This window comes from Mustela nigripes, chromosome 10 (assembly GCF_022355385.1).
Source record: "Mustela nigripes isolate SB6536 chromosome 10, MUSNIG.SB6536, whole genome shotgun sequence".
In the NCBI taxonomy this organism is placed as follows: Eukaryota; Metazoa; Chordata; class Mammalia; order Carnivora; family Mustelidae; genus Mustela; species Mustela nigripes.
In genome coordinates, this window is record NC_081566.1 from 17,367,995 (window position 1) to 17,387,923 (window position 19,929).

A 19,929-nucleotide genomic window follows, 5' to 3' on the forward strand; every position below is an offset into this window, starting at 1 on the left:
CCTTTCAGTTTGGTTGTCCTTATTGGTCTAATCTTGTAAGTGCTCTGTGTCATTTTGCACAGCACCGGGGGACGCCAGTCTGAGATGCACACCAGAGGTCGCCAGCATTGTCCTCTGTATTTGTCGAACAAAGTATCCTTCAGGTCATATTATCCCTGGAAATGCAAATTTTGTTCTCAGTGAATTCTTTGGCTTAAATAAACAGGTTAATTATAATACCATTAGTAATTATGTGGTGAAATACACAATAAATGACCAGAAAGAAAATACGTAAAAATGAACAGAGAGTACAGAGATGAGGGTGGGCTGAAGGAAAGAGTCTGCAAGCTTCTGGAGACCAGATATGCTCTGGAGGCATCAGCGCACCCTTCCTCCTTTTCCACTGGTGCCTGAGTGTCCAGCTCATAACCTGTCATTTTTCTACTTGGTGGCAGGCTTCTTTGTAACTTCCAAGTCTTTGATCACAGCTGGGAAGGTGGCTGGACAGAGGCTGGGCTCTGAGACAGATCTGACATCTGGACGTGACCCCTAGGAGGAGCCAGCTGTGGCGGACAGACGGACGGCCACCACCACAGAGGCTCATGGCTGGTTAAAATGCAAAGCCCTTAAGGGTTATATGATAGACTTGTCCTTCCTGGAGCCACAGCAGGGAGCTTTGGATGCCAGGCTCAAGGCTTTGCACTTGTTTCTCTATGTGGCTCTTCAGACCAGCACTCCCAGTGAGAACAGCATTCCCTGCTTAGAGCTGCGGAGAGAGAGGCTGTGAGCTTTGAAAACTTGAGCTTCGTATTAGGACCCCGATCAGGAGGAGATTCTATCTAACGGTGCCAGCACTGCTGTCTTCCACCCTACCTTTACTGAAGCAGTAACTTACTTTTCTTTAAAACAGGGCTTCCAAGGAAATCAATTCAGGTAATCTGGGTCTGTGTGGGTGGGAAGGATATTATCAGGCTCTAGCTGGAGATTTCTGGTACTCCTGGCGATGACACTTGAGTGTCAGCGTTTTGATGGAAAAGTGGCTCTGGAGAAGTTTCTGCAGCGCTGTGGATTCTGTGGTCTGAGACTGGTGCTGCTGTGGCTTGGACCTTTCAGGGTGTACCCGTGGTCTCCTACATGTTTGCCCACCAGGCCTTCTTTGTCCCTGGCTGGTCAGGCAGCTGTGGCACCTTGACTGTGTTTCTGCAAGTCCAAAGGCTAGAGGCATTTGTTTTCTCTACAGATGTAACCGTTACTGACTCCTGGCAGGTTTCCCTTCCAGAAACTCTCTGAGGAGTGGTACTCTGTTCTTTGTTTTCTACTCCCCGACAGGTCCTCAGAAAAAAAACAAAACAAAACATACTTCTCTTTTTATATTTGTCTGTCTATCTGTCTGTCTGTTTATGTCTGGGTGTTTTAGGGAAGTAGAGGATTAACAGAAATAACAAATTCCAGAAAAGTCACAAATGGTCCAAAAAAAAAAAAACTCAAGATACTCTGGCAGAAGTAGTTCTTGCATTACATTAAAAAGTTACTGTGCTATAAATCAACAGGAACAAAAACCGATTGTACTGGGCCCAACCTCTTGGGTTTTTTCCTGGGTGCTTGTTGTGAGATCATAGAGTTTCCAGTGCCTTTCTCAGTCCCCAACACATAGTAAATGCTCCATAAATGTTTGTTGAGTGAATCTGTTGTCTTTTACTCTGATGATTTCTGCACAGTCATGTATTAAGTCCTCTTCCCTCATTAAAGAGATTTTCTTCCCTTAAGTCAGGTAGATCCTGTGAGATTTGAAACAGCTTCTAAAGTGGAATTGTAAAGATGAATATTTAAGCAAATTGGAAAGTTGCAAGCTAAGGCCCCTTACAACCACTTCCATCCACTCCAGTGCAGTTGTAAGGATTTCTGCAGAAGGTAACTCTTAAAGAGGACGAATTTACCACAGTAGCAAAATTCGAGTACGGGAAACTCCCAGCATCTTCTTTCTTCTCTCTTTGCCTCCTGCCCCTGCCCTCGCCCTCCTCCTATGCATTCCTTTCTTTTATAAATATTTACTGAACGCCTGTCAGGGCTGGGTGCTAGGGATCCAGTGGTCAATAAAGCAAGTGTGGTTTCTGCCTTCATGTAGCTAAAAGGCTAGTGTGTGAGGAGGTGTCATTGATCCGGGGACTGTAGGGGGAGTTATGTCTGTGATGTGAGGCTGCTCCGTAATCGATTAGGATCCCCCTCCCCCACATTTAACGTTTTTGAGGACTTGCCTTCCAAATCATCAAGATCCTTTGGTGAATTGATTGTCGTGTTTAGGGCTTCTCCTTTTTCCTTTACATAAATCTGTTCCTCTATCTTTGTCCACATTATGATGTGGCCAATTTCAGCAGTTCATCAACTCCCCCATTGGATTGGCCAATATTCAGTGTATTTATACATTTGTAAATATTTGCCTTTGTATTTACCTTTGTGGTTATATTACAATACAAATACTAATACTGTCATGGAGATTGCTAGTGCTTATTAATACTGCTTTCCTCCTTCTCTTACTTGGCACACAGGAAGACTGTATTTCTGCTTTCCTTCAATTTTAAGCAGGGCCAGGTCTCAGAGATCTGGCTAAGGAAATATCGCCTAAGTAGTGCATACCACTTCTAAGTCTGGCCTCTAGACCTCTGCAAGATCCTCCAAGCTCTTTTTCTTTGTCTCCAGATTGGAGACAAAAAGTCTAATGGTGGACTCTGAGGCTCTAAGCTCAGGTGTTAGCTGCTTGTTTTTATAAATAAAGTTTTATTGAAACATAGCCACACCCATTTGCTTATATATTATCTATGGTGCTTTTACACCACAAAGACAGGGTTGGATAGTTGCCACTGAGCTCTTGTGGACTGCAAAGCCTAAAATATTTACTATCTGGCCCTTGAGGGAAGAAATGTGCCATCTCCTTGGGGGCTGACAGAGTCACTGAATGAGACAAACCTGGTCCCTGAGTGGCTGTGTGGAGCAGAGCCCATCCTTGCCATTTTCCAGGCCAGTTTCTGTTATTAAATGGTGACATGACAAAGAAATAAACCTTGACTATCTTAAGCCACAGGTATTTTGGGGTTGTTTACTAACATCATTTAATCAAAAAAATATAAGACATTTCACGTAATAAATATGACAGCTAATATTTATTGGGCATTTTTATCAGATACTATTTTATAGACTTCTATATTTACTTCCCACGACAGCCTTATGAAATATCTACTTTTTTTTTTTTTAAAGATTTTTATGTATTTATTTGACAGAGAGAAATCACAAGTAGATGGAGAGGCAGGCAGAGAGAGAGAGAGAGAGAGGGAAGCAGGCTCCCGGCCGAGCAGAAAGCCCAACTCGGGACTCGATCCCAGGACCCTGAGATCATGACCCAAGCCGAAGGCAGCGGCTTAACCCACTGAGCCACCCAGGTGCCCCTAAAATATCTACTTTTAAAGACCATTTTACAGATGAGGACTGGAAGGCTCTATAATTTGCCCATGGATTCAGTTGGTGAGAGGGAAGCTCGGCTTCATACTAGGCAGCCTGCCTCTAGTATGAAGACTTTAATCTGCTCTTTTTCCCATATTTATGGGATTTAACAGTTTCTAGTGCTATCTTATTTTGATTCCCACCACTGATTTCTATAGGACAGATTGTATTATTATCCTGATTCCTCAGGTGAGGAAACTGAGAAGAGAGGTATATTGCCAAAGTTTACTTGACTACCAAGTGGAAGAACTCTACCCTGAACCCAGAGATTCTGACACCAGACCATGGGCTCTTTTGACTCTGCCTCAAGGACTCTGGTGGACTTAGCGATCACTCCATGTTTGAAGCAGTGTTTTCTTTGGGTCTTGGTTTACTTTCAAAATGCACCAGCCTGTCAAACTGCAGTTGGACATTAGCCCATCCGTGAACAGTCACCATAACAACATAGACATATGGAGGAGAATGTGGGATGGGCAAAAATCGATGCCAGTCTAGGGGAGGATAGAGTTTTGCAAGGAGTGGGGGTGGGTCGAGGAACTCCTCTGGGTATGTAGATACAGACTGAAAATGGGTAAGATAGTGTCTCTCTTTAAGTTCCTAACTCACCCAGGACAACACCTCTTACCAACTTAGTACAACCTCTCCTAAGTCTACGGTGCTTTTAGGACGTATTCTTAAGACATGATTAGGGGAGAAGATGCTTATTAAAACCACAGATTCCTGAGAGTACCCAGGATCTATTGTTGAGACTCTGGAGGGAGGTTCCAGGAATCTGCATTTTAGAAAACTAGCAGGGTAGATGATTCTGATGTATACTCATAAAGCCTGAGAACCACAGCCTTAGGCAGTCACAGGAAATGAAAATAATGTCCAGCTTTTTTCCTTCCTTGTGGTCAGGTAGCAAGCTGACTCAGAAAAGAAAAATCCTTTGATGAATAGTTCTGCATCAGGAACATCTCCTTTCTGAACAGGAGGGTGAGAACTCTGAGTAGGGTCATTTTCTGCTTTCCCTTTTGCTGGACAGAAAATCCACGAACTCTATGACTTCTCTTCTCTGGACTATCATTTTTAGAGAGGAACCCAGTATGGCATCTCTGTTGTGTGGTATCATGTTTTAAAAACTGTTTCCCTCTTGTGATGTTTTATTTCCAGCAGTAGGGGTTGGGGCCTTTCTGCTCTCTTCTTGTGCAAGACAGACAGAGGGAGCAGAGCCAGAAGAGTTTCTGGGCCACCACTCACCCTTTAGTCTCATTTCTGCCCGCCAGCTCCCAGCCCATGCCACTCGGTGGTGTATGTGATGGAGACATTCTCTTCCTTGCTGAACTCAAGACTTGCAGGATATGAAGACCGTACATTCCCAAGAGCATAAGCTTTGTCGACTTCTGGGTATATCCATTGTTCAGAAGGTGATTGGAGGATGCGCATAATCTGGAGGAATGAGAAAGTGAGCCGTGAAGGGGTGGGAATGGAACGGGCAAATGAATCCAGTGAGGGAACGATACATGTCTTTGGCACAGTGGACTCCCCTGCTAGGCCTGGAAGACACAGACAAGCCAATGGGATGCATGGGCCATTATTTCTGAAGCAATTCAAAAATAGAAGAATAAAAATTAAAACTCCTGATAGAATATAAAGGGAAGAAAGTTGCAAATGACATAATATTCCTCTGTGGAGGAAGATCTCAGCTCCAACTCTGGAAGGGTGAGAGGAGTGAAGATTTCCTTACCCTGCTACTCCATGTGGACCGGGAAGCAAGAGAAGAGCTCTTAATGGGGCTGTTGGGTTTCTAAGAAGTCATTTTTCGTCCTCAGGACCCCTGTGATTAAAAAGTCTTACCCTTGCCCATCAGCCAAACAGAGCAATAAAGAATAAGAAGAAAGTTGGGTGGAAAGCAAGGGTTAGAGGAATAAAACAGGTGCCCTTGGAGATTTCACTGGCTTGTTCTTGGGCCAGGATTTCAGAACTGCAAGGCCTGTTTTCCTTTAATTAGGGACTGTGGGTGGGGGCCACAGGAAAGCAACTATGCCCTCAGGAAGCTTCTTTTTAATTTTATTATTTATTTATTTACCTATTTTTAATTATTATTATTTTTTAAAATAATTATTTATTTTTTTTAAATAATTTTTTATTTTTTATAAACATATAATATATTTTTATCTCCTGGGGTACAGGTATGTGAATCACCAGGTTTACACACTTCACAGCACTCACCATAGCACACACCCTCCCCAATGTCCATTACTTTTAATTATTTTTAAGGAAGTTTCTCATTTGGCATGTCCACCCTCAATTTTGTTTTATGGCTCTCCATTTCCTCTTTCTGCCTGCTGCTGTAGAATCTGAGTAGCAATGAAGGAGTGCAAGAGATGCATTCGAAAGAGCAAAGTTCACAAAAGTTTATAAAGTTTGTCAGAACACAGTCACACACATTTGTTTGCATATTGTCTGATGGTTTTCATGCTATAACAACAGAATTGGAGAACTTGCAGCAAAAATTACATGGCCTACAACATCTGAAATATTTATTGTCTGGTCCTTTATAGAAGGATTTGCCAGCCTCTCCAGAGCTAGAGATCTCACACCGCATTTAAATGCTTGGTGTCGAAGGGAAACTTTTCACTCTACTCACAACTCATTGGCCAGAACGGTCACGTGACCCCAGTCAACCACAGGAGACCAGGAAGTGCATCCTACTAGGTGCCCAGGATGGGGGATAACCGGAATATTTGGCAAACAGTATCATGACCACCCCAACAACCTACTATGTGTTGACCTCAACACTGGGTGCTGGATAATAGAAAGATAACACAAAATCCCTGATCTCAAGGGACTCAAGGAATCCCAGAATGTGGGGGCTGGGCAGGAGAGAGGCTAACTACAGAGTAGATCCCAGTGTCCCTCCTTGGCATTTGTAGACTTCATCTCATCGATATTACTTGAGGTAGAAGATGTTTTCTCAGTTTGATGATAGCCAGACCTGGGAACTGGCCGGCTTGGCAGACAGATTCCCCTGATGAACATTTATATCAATAATAGAAGGGTTGTTTAACAGGAATTCTTAAAGGAAAGATGAGATAATTTCATGTTTTGATATTCGTAAAATTGATTCTGTTGAAGCAGAGCTCTGCAGGGCATATTATTGTGCTGTCATTTTGGCAAAGATGTGATTCGGATTGGCAAAGTGTTTGGGAAGGGGAAATCCAGGAAGGGGAGCGAGAGTGGGCTGGGCCAGGAAGCAGATGCCAGGAGCCAGGTCCCAGTGGCCCAGTAAGAGCGGGGACAGTGGCCCAGGAGCCTTGGCCGTGGAGGAACATGAGGGAGAGGAGGCTGCCGGGGCTAGAACTTGAGAGTGCCTGAGCTTCCGGTAGTGCTGAAGCCTGTGGAGGGGGTGGGAGCACCCCGACGACGGGCGTGTGCATGTGTGTGGTGAGGGAGAGACATTTAAACATTGTAGGAATGAAGGATAAATTTAAAACCCATCAAGCAGAGTTGAGACAGAATGACAACGTGAAGAACATGAATCACTCTTTCCAGGGACCCACCCAACTGTTTGCAGATTTTGAAATGTATTTTTCCCTTCATTTCTCTTCCCTGCCAAGCTTATGCTGGGCCCCTTACCTTTTCCTTCCCCTGCTCCTTGGACTCAGGCTTGGTGGCCAAGGGTCTAGCAGTGACCAGTGTGTCCCCAGAGCCTCCAGCCTGGCATCACTGAGGCCTTGGGGGTGCGGTGCTGACAGGGCTGGGGAGACCAGGCCAGATGCTAGAAATGGAGCAGGGGACGAATGAGGGCGACTGAATGACTTACTCTCTAGGGAAGTTAGGCTCTCTTCATTGTCCCCTTCAGGCTTTATCGCATATGCAGGAAGATCATCCTGGCTTTTTCTTGTCCACCTGCGATCTTAGTGTGATGCGGAGGGGGCTGGGAGAACATCTCCTTGTTCTGCTTCATGTGGTAGAGACAGGGTGGTCAATACCGTGGGATAGACTGTGAGCCGGGATTTGAAGCCTGGGCTGTGTCTTCGAGTAGTAGTGTGACCCTGGGCCACTCTCTAAGGTCTCTGCAGCTCAGCTTCCTCACCTATAAAACGCTATGGCTATACCATGAACATTCCTGCCCATTTTATGAATCTTTGTTCTTGTGACTTTCAGTTCAGACTGGGGCAGGCGGTGGTGGGGTCTGGAGAGTAGCGTTCTGGGAAGACGCCTCCCTGGGGGGCCTACCACGGTCCCCAGTGCAGAGCGGGCCCTCACGGAGCCCTGGTTGGGTGATCGGGATGCTGCGCCTTGTCTGAACGAGTAGAGCATGTGGCACTGCTTCGCGCCGAGGGGCCGTGTGTGTGCCATTTGTGGTCATCACTGGGGTGTGTGGTTTGGAACATGGGTGGGGAGGAGGCAGGAATTCAGGGGCTGGGCTCAAGGCTGGAAGGAGACAGTAAGCAAATACCTCAAAAAGGTAGTCGCTTCAGCCCCTCTCATGTCAGAAGGTCCGTCCGCTAGACCTCAGACTTGCCGTGGGAGGTCTGGCCACATCTTCCTTCTGTTCCCTAAATCCTCCTGCACATGCTCTTCCCTTTGTCCGTAGTCCTCTCTCACTCCTCACATGGCAAGCACTGTTTAAACCCAACATAATGGTCCTCTCCACAAAGCCCTTCCAGTCATCCTGTGATGGGTTTCAGTGCCCCTACTATGAGCTCACACCGCAACTGGCTCACAAGGGATGTTCTTCCTGTGTCTCCCATGAGGAGGATGTGGACCAAATCCAGCTCATCTCAGTGTGCCCAGCGCCTGGCACAGCGCCCAGCACACGGGAAGCCCTCAGTCAGGGTGGACTGGATGAGTGTCCCTCATATGCAAATCTGGCCACATCCTCTTTGGCATGGAAAAGGAGAGTGAGGCTCAAGGACGCCAACAGAGGCCCGTGAGGCCACACGTGCTCCCCGGATCCTGTGCGGATGCCCACATTGGAAAGGAGGAAGCGACCTCTAGTCAGGGCCAGGTTCTCAAAGACGGGTTGCCTGTGGCTACTGCTGGGGAGAGAGTGTGAGAGTCTGGGCAGCAGGTAGTGGGTGTAATTTCCCCAGAGAAGTCCCAGTTCTTCCTCTTGAATGGGAGAGAACAGGCTGCTAGCTGCCTGGGGCCAGGGCCCAGAAGGACAGCCTTTGGAGTTCTTCCCCGGACGCACCAGTACCCTGAGATGTTCATCACATCGCAGCTAATTATTTCTTTAACCTCTGTCTCTGCACTAGACTGTGAAGTTCATGGGACAGAAATTAAGTCTGCTTTGTTTAACTCTGGATCCTGGCACTTGACACCCAGCCTGGTCTACAGGGGATGCTCCTGAGGTTAGCCACCATTTGCGGAGTCCCTACTGTGTGCCAGCTTCTGGGCCAGGCCTGGGACGTAGCCCTGGGTCAGCCGGAAGCTTTGACGTCATTAACCTCTTTCTTTTCTCTATTTCCCTCGTGCCCACCCCTCCCACCCTCCCGCCCCTCTCCCCCTTCTCTCTCGCCCGCTTCTTCCCCCGCAGAGCAATGTTCTGGGATGGTGCCGGAGATGCGTGGACCGAGCCCAGGCCGCAGGCTGCCCGAGCCCGCCCCCTGCCCCGCTGCAGGCGGGAGCCCTGAGCCCTGGGCCGCGGGCCGCCGCCGCCACGTCCTGGCCCTGCCGGAGGAGGAGGCATGGCGGCCCCAGCAGTGCGCCCTGCTGGAGGCCGACGCCTCGGACGAGGTGGGCATGCTGCCGGCCTCCCCGCGCGCCGCCAACGCGGGCTTCGACAACTTCTTCCCGGTGCAGGAGGGCGAGGGCCCGGGCTGGGAGGCCGGGGCGGCCCTGGAGGCCGGCTCCAGCCCCTTCCTCCCGGTGAGCCCCGAGGTGATGAAACGGCGGCGCGGGGGCCTCATCGAGCAGCGCGACATCATCAAGGCCCACGAGGCCCACAAGATGCAGAGCACGCCGCAGGCCCGGCGCAAGGAGTGGGAGTGAGTACGGGGAGGCGGGGCCGGGGACACACGGTGGGGGAGCGGGGAGCCGCCCAGGGCGGCCACCGGGAGGATGGGGTGGCTGTGGGAAGGGGTTGCCCAGGAAGTCAGATGCCTTTGTCGCTGCCGCTGGTGCTACAGAGGGATCTGACCCATCAGATGAGGTCCCAGTGCTCAGCGGGAACCTCGCTAACCAGCTGTAGGCTGCGTGCAACCTCACCGAGGGCGACAGCTGTCACCGGGGGCCATCAGGCTTGCTCTCCAAAACGTGCCTAGTTTGCTAAGATCTGGAGAAAGAACAGGGGTCTGTTTCACACTCTGAGCTTCCCTGAAAAGAGGAGCTCTATAAACGATGGAGAAGTCACCAAAACATGAATCATCAGTCTCATTTTTCTTCTGGAATTGTAGCTAAACTTACTCTTTCTAATATCATCCTTGGGTGAATGATTACATTTTGGGGCAAGTAGTGGAAGAGATTGTTGCCCCCGTGACTTTATCTCTGATTTTTTTGGGTAGAGTAGAAGCATTTATGATCTGTCTTAGATTGCCTTTAACCCAGTTCGTGCCTCTCGAGAACCTGGGCTTTATTCCAAGGAGCCTGACGTTAAAGGCAGAGTGTGTTTCATCAGATTCTCCTTCGCTGCTCCAGGCTTACTGCCCACCTAGAGGCTTTGTTTTGTCTTGTGGATGCCAGTGAACGTCCTGCATGTTTGCACGTCTTGTAGTCTCTACGTCTTCCTTAGGGTGTTGAGTTGTTAAATGTTATTAGGTACAAAAAGACGAGCAATAGATGTGTTTTGATGGTGGTGGTCATGGTAGAATTTACTTATCTGGTTTCAGTGGACATTCTGGGTGCTACAAAGGGGTAGGTTAGCTGATCTCTGGAGGTTTTTTCCTATGGTTGTCAAAACGTTCGCTGGTTCATCATTCATTCATTCAGTGGGTTCTGATGTGTGCCGGGCTCCTGGGATTCAGAGCAAAGTCAGGTGTCCAGCACTTGACTTCCTCTCCTGTTGCTCACCTTCAAGTGCTATTAGTCTTTAAAACCCTCCATGGCTCTAAGAGCCAGGTGACGTCCTAAGCCTAAGCCCCCGTATTAACTTATGTTAATCCTCACCATTACTGTATGGTAGGTACAGTTATTATCCATATTTAACCAGTGTTAAATAACTTTAACACTCAGACAACCAGTGTTTAATATGGCACAGAGACACAGAGAAGTCCCCCCAATAATCACTACGTTGTTATTGGGATTTGATGATTTCAACCCTGGCAGTCTGGTTCTAGAATCCGTGCTTTGAACCACAACCTTGCAGTGCCTTTCTTTCCAATTCCCAGAGGACTCACCTTCTATCTGAACCACCAACTGAGACACCGTGGCAAGAGATTGGAGCTTGAGAGATTTGGGTCTAATTCCCGGGGTGACTTAACCACTTGACTTAAGTGGTATGATGTTAGGTAAGTCACCCCATGGCCTCCAAACTTGAACAGGAGAAAGTAGGTGACCATGTGAGTATCATGCAGCTCTCATAGTTGGTTTTTCTTCATATTCAGGAGTAATGTATTCCTCTGCACCTCTGTCTTGTTTCCCCGAGAAATTTCTGAACAACTCAAGGGCAGAGACTATCTCACACACTTTCCACGTCACCCAGTGCCTGTCCTATGGCCTAACTCAAGGATTCCTGTCGTACTCACTAGCTTCACCATGGCTAGTGAAGGATGAGTAATTCTTCTATCTTTCTCTAAGTTAAACTTTTGCCAGCTGGGGGATATAAAGGTCTTGTAGCAGCTACCTATTTCGAGTTATGGGAGACTGTGCTTTCACCTGGGAAGGGCCATGAGGAGGTGAAACAGAGCAGATACACCAGTGGCTTGGGGGCGTGTCAACCTTCCTGTGGGGGGGAACGGAGACGGATTGGCCAGGGAGGTAGGAGGAAAGCCAGAGAGTGGGGCGCCTGGGTGGCTCAGTCGGTTAAGCGTCTGCCTTCGGCTCACGTCATGATCCTGGTGTCCTGGGATCGAGCCCCACGTCTGGCTCCCTGCTCAGCGGGAAGCCTGCTTTTCCCTCTGCCCCTCCCTCTACCCATACTCTCTGTCTGTCTCTCAAATAAATAAATAAAATTGTTTAAAAAAAAAAATAAGGAAAGCCAGAGAGTAAAGGGACAAAGAAGAGAGATGTTTTTTCAGAAAGAAGGAGTCATTGTGTAGGAGGTTGCTGAGAGGTCAAATAAATGAGGGAGGAGAAGGGGTCACTGGCTTCAGCAATACGGAGGTGACCTTGATGGGAGCAGTTTCAGTAGGGTGATGGGGCCGGGGCCAGTTGGAATGGGTTGAAGAGAAAAGTGGGAGATGCTAGAGACAGTGATGTTGCCCTATTCCCTGCTTCTTGGCACTCCCAGCCTCATCTCTGCAACCCATCTGGAGGTGTCCCTGGTTGATACCATCCTGCCTTTTTCCTTTACCATCCGATATCCATCCTCATACGGCTCTACGTGCCTTAATCTGACCCACTTCCTACTCTTTGCCAGCTCCCCTAACCTTAATATTGTACTGTCTGGATCTCACATTCCATCATGAGAAAAACTCTCTACCTCTGTCACCTTCTCTGGATATACCCATCACCTGCTTGTTCTGACTGGTACCTGCCTCTCCCCCAGGAACGTGGCTCGATTGGCAGCTGCCTCACATGGGGGCTGCTGTCCTTCCCACACCCCCTCACACTCTTGAGCCTGGGAGCTGGGGATACACGTCTCCTTGCCCCTCATGATTGCTTTCAGACCATGATTCCTCATCCTGTCCTGAAATGCCAGCTTTGGAGCTCATGTCCTCGTGCCGTAGTACCCTTATTCCTTCTTGTAGCCATCGACAGACTCCCAGGCCACTCCCCTTCTTTCCAGAAAGATTTTAGTTGGTTTATTGCCTGTCTCCCATCTCTCCTCTTGCCGTCAGTCTTCGGTGATTTCCATATCCACTTAATGACTTTCCTGGACCCAGGCCTCTTGGATCCCTCACCTCTTCTCCCCGATGGTCTGGCCTCCATGTTGGCTGCCGAGACCTCACTTCCGTGGCTTTCCCAGACCTCGTAACTGCACTGCTCTAACCTCACGTAGCATCTTAGTCTCTGACCACCGCCTCTTCTCTGTGCAGTCCACTCCCTCTAGCGCTCCGTCCCCAAGATTGACTCCCCCTCACTGACTCCACAAGACGTCGATCGCATTACTGCTTTTCTGCTCCCTCATGTCCGTACTTCTCATTTTATCCAATAAGATTCCACTGTGAGCATCAAAAATACTTCACAGAGCAAAATGGTGATGTCACTCTTGCGATCTCCTACTACCCTCTCAACCCTTTCTCCTGCCAGCTTCTCAGACGGAGCCCGTCCTCAGCCAGTGGCAAGAATGCTGGATGCCTCCCAGGCCGGCTCCCGTCTGCTTCGTGCTCCGTCAGCCTTGTTTTCACCGTCGACTTCCTTGCCCCTCTGTTGCCCCATCAGACTGGTCCGGCAGGATCCCAGCCCTGCTCAAACCTCACTTGCCACCGGTTTTCCCCTCGCACTTGCACAGCAGAACACCATACAGCTATAATGCATACTTGTCTCGCTGTAAATTCGTGACCCCCTCCTTCAAGTTGGCCCTTGGTCTTGCCCAGGAATCTGACTAGTTTCCACCTTTCTATTCATCCTCATGCTCTTTTAGAGATTATTTCATATATTTTCCCCTTAGTTCTCAAACCCCGACATCTCCTGCCAGCCTGTTCCTAGCTCATCGCTGCAACTGCCTTCCTACTTCACTGGGAAAAGAGCAGAAGTCACAGAAGCTTGCAGGAGCTCCAAGCACCCAATTAACCCCTGCTGGCCCCAGACTCCTGTTCTAGGCCTTTCTTCTGGTTTCTGTGACTGACTATTCATGGTCCATGTGGAGGTCTAGATGGAGAGCATAATGAGCCCTTTTGTCTACATTCTCTGTCTCCGGTTCCCTCTGGAAACCAGTGAAATCAGGTCTGTGTGCCAGTCAAGCTCCCACCCACATGCTGCTGAGTGTACTGGGTGGTCCTCTGTGTCCATCTCCTTGACCTGCTGGTCACAGCCGTTACCACTTGTCCATTGTCCCTCAGTTTTGCTTAGAACTCTTCTCTCACATGGCCTTTATGACTCTAGGTTTTCTTCCTATCTTGCCAGACTTTTCTTCACCTCTTTTGCTTGTTTCCTCTTCCTTTTTCCAGGGCCCCAATCCTGGGGGACCCAGGGCCCCATCCTCCACCGTCTTGTACCAACACTTACTTCCTGGTGACCTCACCCAGTCCTGGACCTTGAGTGACCATCAGGGACTGGTGATGCCCAAATTTGCACCTCTAGCCAAGACCTCTTCCCTGGGTTTTAGATGCCACCTGCTTCACCAGCACCTTCCTATGCACATCCGTAAGTGCCCCAGGCAAGATCGGTCCAAGAGCAAAATGCCAGTTTTCCTCCAAGTCTGCTTCTGCGGGCTTCTCTTGCTCTATAAGTGGAGCCTACATGCGTTCTTTCTGTTGCTGGGGCTGGAAGCATTGGAGTCAGCTGATTCCTCTCCCACTGACACCCAGCACTTGCCTTCAGTTTTCCCTCAAAATGTGTCACATCACATTGGATCACTTCTGTCACTATCTCCCTGGTCCAAGTCACCTATGATTTTTATTTTTTATAGACACTTAAGTGATAGACACTTATATGGTACGTACTAGATACCCAGCACTATTCGTTTTTCCCCTAAAGATTTGTTTATTTATTTATGTCTGAGAAAGAGAGAGCACATGCGCCAGAGGCAGGGGACAGAGGCAGAAGGCGAGGGAGGGACTCTTAAGCTGACTCTGCACGGCGCATGGAGCCTGACGCGGGGCTCCATCTCACGACCTTGGGCCAAAACCAAGAGTCAGATGCTCAACCTACTGCCCATGCAGGCGCCCCTCCTCAGCTCTATTCTTAATACTTTAATTCCTTTAATCCTTATAACAACTGAGTGAGACCAGTACTATTATTACCCCCGTATTGGCAGTTGAGGCACACAGAGTTTGAGTAACTGGTCCGAGAGGGTTGCGGCAGCCACTCTCAACTAACGGCCTCCCTGCTAGAGTCTTTCCCCCACCGAAGCTAAGGATTCTTCTTCACCTTTTTCTTCTCAAGATTTACAAGGGACTTGGAGAGATTGGACACGGAGTTTCCATCAAGGAGTCTTCAGAAATTTATCACATCAGTCCTCTGCTCCAACCCTTCTAGTGGTTCCTCATGTCCCCCCGGAACAAAGTCCTTACTTAGCATGGTCTTTGAGGCCCTACGTCACCTCCCTCCTCCACCACTTGGTCCTTTCCCCAGCCCCCCAGATAAGCACAGGCATCGTTGGCAACGTCCCTTGTCTCTTCCGCACTCGTTCTTCTCCACCTGCTCTGGTCCCACGCCATTCCTTGAATGTGCTCAGATCTTCCTGTTGTTTTACACACACTCAGGCATATAAAGACACATACACACACACAGTATAAAGACACACACACACACACACACACACACACACAATACAGATACACAGATATCTATCTGTATCTGTGTATAGATGTATAGATCTACATAGATATCTACCAGATGTTTCCATCTATGTACAGGTATGTATATAGATACACAGACATATAGATATCTATCTCCTTCCACTGACGTGTAAGCTTCTTGGAAGGAGGGAATTTATCTTATCTTGAGAGTGTGCCACAATGCCTTGGATGTAGTTGGCTCACAGCAAGCATTGTTTGAATGATTGAGGAAGTAAATGCACTGAGGGGAATCGATACCCATTCTAGTCTGCAAGCTTCCAGGGAAAGAGCTGAGTTCCTGGGTTAGCTGTGTGGTTCCACAGGTTGCTGACTGCCCATGGTCCTCCAGTTACACAATCGGCAATGAGGTGGGGAGTCTGTTCTCTATCCTCCTTCTTCTCAGGATCCTGTGTCTACTCAGTGCACCTTGAAGAGATGACACCTGCTCCTTTCTATCCCCTTCCTTCTGGCTTCTCCTGACTGACTTTCTATAGACAGGATCCTCCTGACACTGAGACAAGGGCAGCCTGGTCCTTCCTCAAGAACGGGTTTGCTACTGTAGGAAGTCAGGAAGGTTCTCTGCCAGCGGCCCTGGCTTCCGGCTCCTCCCTCAGCTGCAGCCCCTCGAAAGACCCTGTCCTCTGCCCACACAGCTGACAGCCTACAGCACACACACCAGCTTTACGAACCTGCCTTCTTGGCACTGACTCAGGATTCTAGTGGTGCATGAAGCAGGCTGGCAGCCAGCCGGGGAGGTTTCCAGAATTTTTTGCCTTTGGCTGGGTGAGCCAAGTGTGGTAAGGGAAGGACTTCGAGAGGGTAGGAGGAGGCCTTGAGTAAAGGGTCTTTGTTTTCCTATGGACAAAGTATTGGTGATTTGGATGAAACAGAAATTCTTGTGCAGAATTCCACTTTCCAAAGAAGCTACTCAAAGGTTTCCGCAGGCCATTGTGGAAGGGCTATGAGGACCTCTTGGGGAACCCGAACTATTCCTCATGGACTGAGTTTTGCTGTGTTCAAAGGCATGACACTGTGTTTGACTCATACTTTCACAGAATTGCCTCCTTACCCAGTGTTTTCATGTATACTGTCTCGTCTGACCCTCATAAGGACCCAGTGGACTAGCTATTATTAGTATTATTTTTTCTTGAGAGAGAAAGAGAGAGTTGGGAGTGGGGCAGAGAGAGAGAATCTTAAGCAAGCTCCATGCCCAGTGTGGAGTCCCACAAGGCTTGATCTCATGACCTGAGCCAAAATCCAGAGTCAGACTCTTCACCAGCGGAGCCCCCCAGGCACCCCTGGACTAGCTATTATTATTCCTAATTTACAGAGAAAATTAGCCCAAAAGTCAGAGGTGGTGCTAGGTCAAAAACCCCTTGTTTTTATAATGGCTGTTACCCTTTATTGAGCACTGGCTATGTGCTAGGTGCTTTGCATGTATTATTTATTCTAATGAAAATCACAGGTACCAGTATAAAGAGTAGAAACATTTCATACGGGACTATTATTGCATATGGATTTGGAAGAAAGGAAATTATGTATAACTTTAAAGTCTGCGTAGGTTGGTACAACATACTCTCAAAAGAGGGAAGCAGTATTTCCATAATCATAGTACTTATCACACTTATCACACTATATTCTAATTGCCTGTTTACATGTCCATGTCCCCCACTCGACTGGATAGCACAGAAGTCTGTCTGCTCGCCATGGGTCTCCATCCCTTGGCACAGTGTCCGGAAGACAAGAGACACTTAATAGATATTTGGAAAACAAAAACAAAAAACAGTAACTCATGATTTTATACCCCAGAAAGCTCAGTCTTGCCCAGTATCACACAGCTGGTGAGGATTCACCCCGGGCTCTCTGGCTTCAGTGCCTACCTTTTTCCATTGTGGCCTTCTGCCCATATGAGCATCACGTGCGGTCATTGTACAAGGGTAGACAAGAGACAGGACCCCAGTCATGCTATTGAGGGTTGATGCTTGCCTTGCTGCTTGTGCACTATGGGGCGTGGGGCAGGCTGTAACTTCTCTGCACTTTTAGAGTGAAGACAAGTAGTAATACTCACCACGCACGTCTATTGTGAGCTTGGAGCGTGTTTGCTAGATCACACATGCTGGTGTGGGTCCTGAAAATGTTGGCGAGCCTCGGGGCTACTCCTGGAGTCTACTCACCTACACGGTCCTCCTGGGTGACCTCGGCCAGGCCCACAGAGCTGCAGGTGACTCCCAGATACAGATTTCCTAAGAACCCTTGACTCTTGTAGCCAAATGGGAGGCTGACATCTCCACATCGTGGTCTAACCAGCATCTAAAACTTAACATGGCCAAAGCAAAACTCTCGATCCTCTCCTGATCCAACCCAGCCCCCCCTCTCCGTAGGCGGCACGACATCGGCCCCTTTCCTCAAGCCAGAGGCTTCTCTGGTCCTTTATTACTCTCTTTCCCTTTTCTTTTGCTTCTGATCAGTTGGCAAGCTTTGTCAACACGTCTCCCAAACATGTTCCAAGTCTGAACACTTTCCTGGTGCTACCAATCTCTTCCAAGCCGTTGTCACTTGGCCTTCTCATTTCCATGCCCTCCTAATTGGCCTCTCTCCTTATGTCTTTGTTTTTCTGTATTCAGGAATGTGGCTGTTCATAGAACAGGCAGGGGCATTTAAAAAGGATGCCAACCAAATCATGCTTCTGTGATGTAGCTTCCCTTTGCACTCAGGGTAAAATCGGACTCCCTATCTCGGTCTGTAAAGCCTTGTGGCACCTGGTCATTGGTGGCTCGTGACCTCATCCCCACAACTTGCTCCCTTCCTCCCTGCGATCTTGCCCACTTTCAGGCCAGGCCGATGCCTGCTATGTTTCTGCGTTGTCTGTCTGCCTAAAATGTTCTTTCTGTAAGATCAGTCCCTTCGTCATCACCACAGAGTCTACAACAGACATCTGGTAAGTCTGGCTCCCATCGCTCTGGGCTGCTGACTGCCTCCCCGCAACAAGAGGGGAAGGGACACACTGCCTGGTCCAGTCTGTAGCCTCAGTGCTGGGAGCTGTGCCTGACATCTAGGCTCTCAGTGACTGGCTGTCAGTGAATGAATGAATGAATGAATGAATGGATGGATGGATGCATGCCGAGGGTGTGCCGAGTTGATGTGGTAATGATTCTGACCTGCAGGCTCACTGAGCCTCTGCCAGCACCCAGGCACTGTCGGGTCTCATCTGGGGAGCTGGGGACACCAGGAACTCTGCATTGAAGCCAGGTCAGTCCCTGTGGTGTGGAGCCTCCTGGGCTGAGAAAACCCAGGCTGGTTAGGTTGCGGGTTTTGGGGGCACTGTCTTCCTTCACGCCTCCGATCACCCCCGACCCGTGTGTTATCCAGCCTTGGCAAAAACATTGCACCTTTCTGAACCTCAGTATTTAACCTCATTTTCCTCCTCTGCTGGCTCGTGGATGAGGACGGTCGCCTTTCAGACTTGTGATGAGGACGTGGGGTACTTAGCCCAGGGTTTGCTTGTTTTCCTCCTTCGTGTCCAGTTCCTCTCCTATAGGAACCCACTGCTTGCTATCTCTGGCCGGGCGTCTGAGGGTCGCTCACGCCTGCAGGCACCGAGGCTGCAGCCAGGGCTGTGGTCAGCTGTGGACACCAGCGGACCCGTCGGGCGATGAGATGAGGACGTGCACGGTGCCTGACACGTGGCCCAGAGTCAGGGCACAGCAGTTGCTGTTGGTATTATTGGTATTATTCCCAATACTATCATCATTGTCTAGGCCAGCTGCCTCATTGACAGCTGAGGGAACGAGGGCCTCCAGGCCCCAGTGACGGCTCAAGCTGCACACGAGCCATTCTGATGGCAGGGACAGGTTCCAAGAAGCTGGCCCTACAAGCCCCACCCGCTCCTCCCCTGTGTCCCCCCCCCCCCCCAGGAGCCAGGAGGGCCGTAACTCAGTCTCATCAGCTTCTGTGCCACACCCACAGCACAAATCAGTGACCCCAGGAAACAAATGTCCCAACCTTGAAGCTTTCCCCTTAGGTTTGAAAAGCAAGTGGCCGAGCTCCCAAAAGACAGCTAACCCCATGCAGATCTCAGGGAACTGAGTGGGGCCATCATCCCCCATTTTGCCACTTGCTGGTAAAAGCAGCAGCATTTGGTTTACTGGAATGCTCGTGTCTATAGAAATGTCATTGCCAGAAAGGTGCGCGGGCGGAGTTTGCTCAGTGAAACAGAAATGCCCTGTTGACTGATCTAATACAATTTAGATTTTTACGAGCTTCGGAGGGGCAGGAATTCTTGAGGTCACTGCTGTCCCCACCATTCCCCATGGCCTGAGACCGGGCTAGTTCACCTATCAGCTGTGGTGATCCAGGCCCCGAGGGCGGCTGACTTTGCAGCCCTGCTGAATCTCACCCCAGCGTTCAGAGACGAGGCACTCTAGGCTGGTCGGGTTGTAGTATGACAGACTCGTTGACACCAGAACATACGCCAACAGAATACAGAAATCACGAGATCTCAACACACTGAGCTCTCCCTAGCCAGCAACACGTTTGAAAGCCACAAGCCAAGTAGGGACCTAAGTGTGTGCCTTGCCTGTCTGGAATTCTGAGCAGGACAGGGAGCCCCTAAGAATCCAGAGAGCTGGGCTTCTTCTGGGAATTGACACAATTTGGGTGTCTCTGTAGAGATCTAAGATGGGCCCTTTGGGAAACGTCAACATACAGCCTTGATTTTTTTTTTTTCTTTTTGTCCTCCAGAGATTTGGAAATAAGTGTCTCTTTCTAGGTCCGGTCTCTAGTCACGTTCTTTTTCCTACATTTTTTCTCCTGCAGTTCTCTCAACGCTTCCTCTAGAGAGCAGGCTGTGGGAATATGCAGGGTGGTGAGCCCGAGAGGTGGGGTTCCTGGGCGGGTGCCCAGCCCCTCACTCCGTACCTGGTGA

General features: G+C 49.0%; 1 protein-coding gene across 1 annotated transcript in view; it reads left to right on the forward strand.

Moving 5' to 3' along the window:
* Positions 1–19,929, forward strand: part of CACNA1E (calcium voltage-gated channel subunit alpha1 E) — a 494,904-nt gene that overhangs the window by 101,144 nt on the left and 373,831 nt on the right. Inside the window, exon 3 of the mRNA XM_059412718.1 lies at positions 9,002–9,452. Within this exon, the coding sequence (XP_059268701.1) occupies positions 9,016–9,452 (437 nt within the window). The 5' untranslated portion in view covers positions 9,002–9,015. The remainder of the gene's footprint in view (positions 1–9,001; positions 9,453–19,929) is intronic.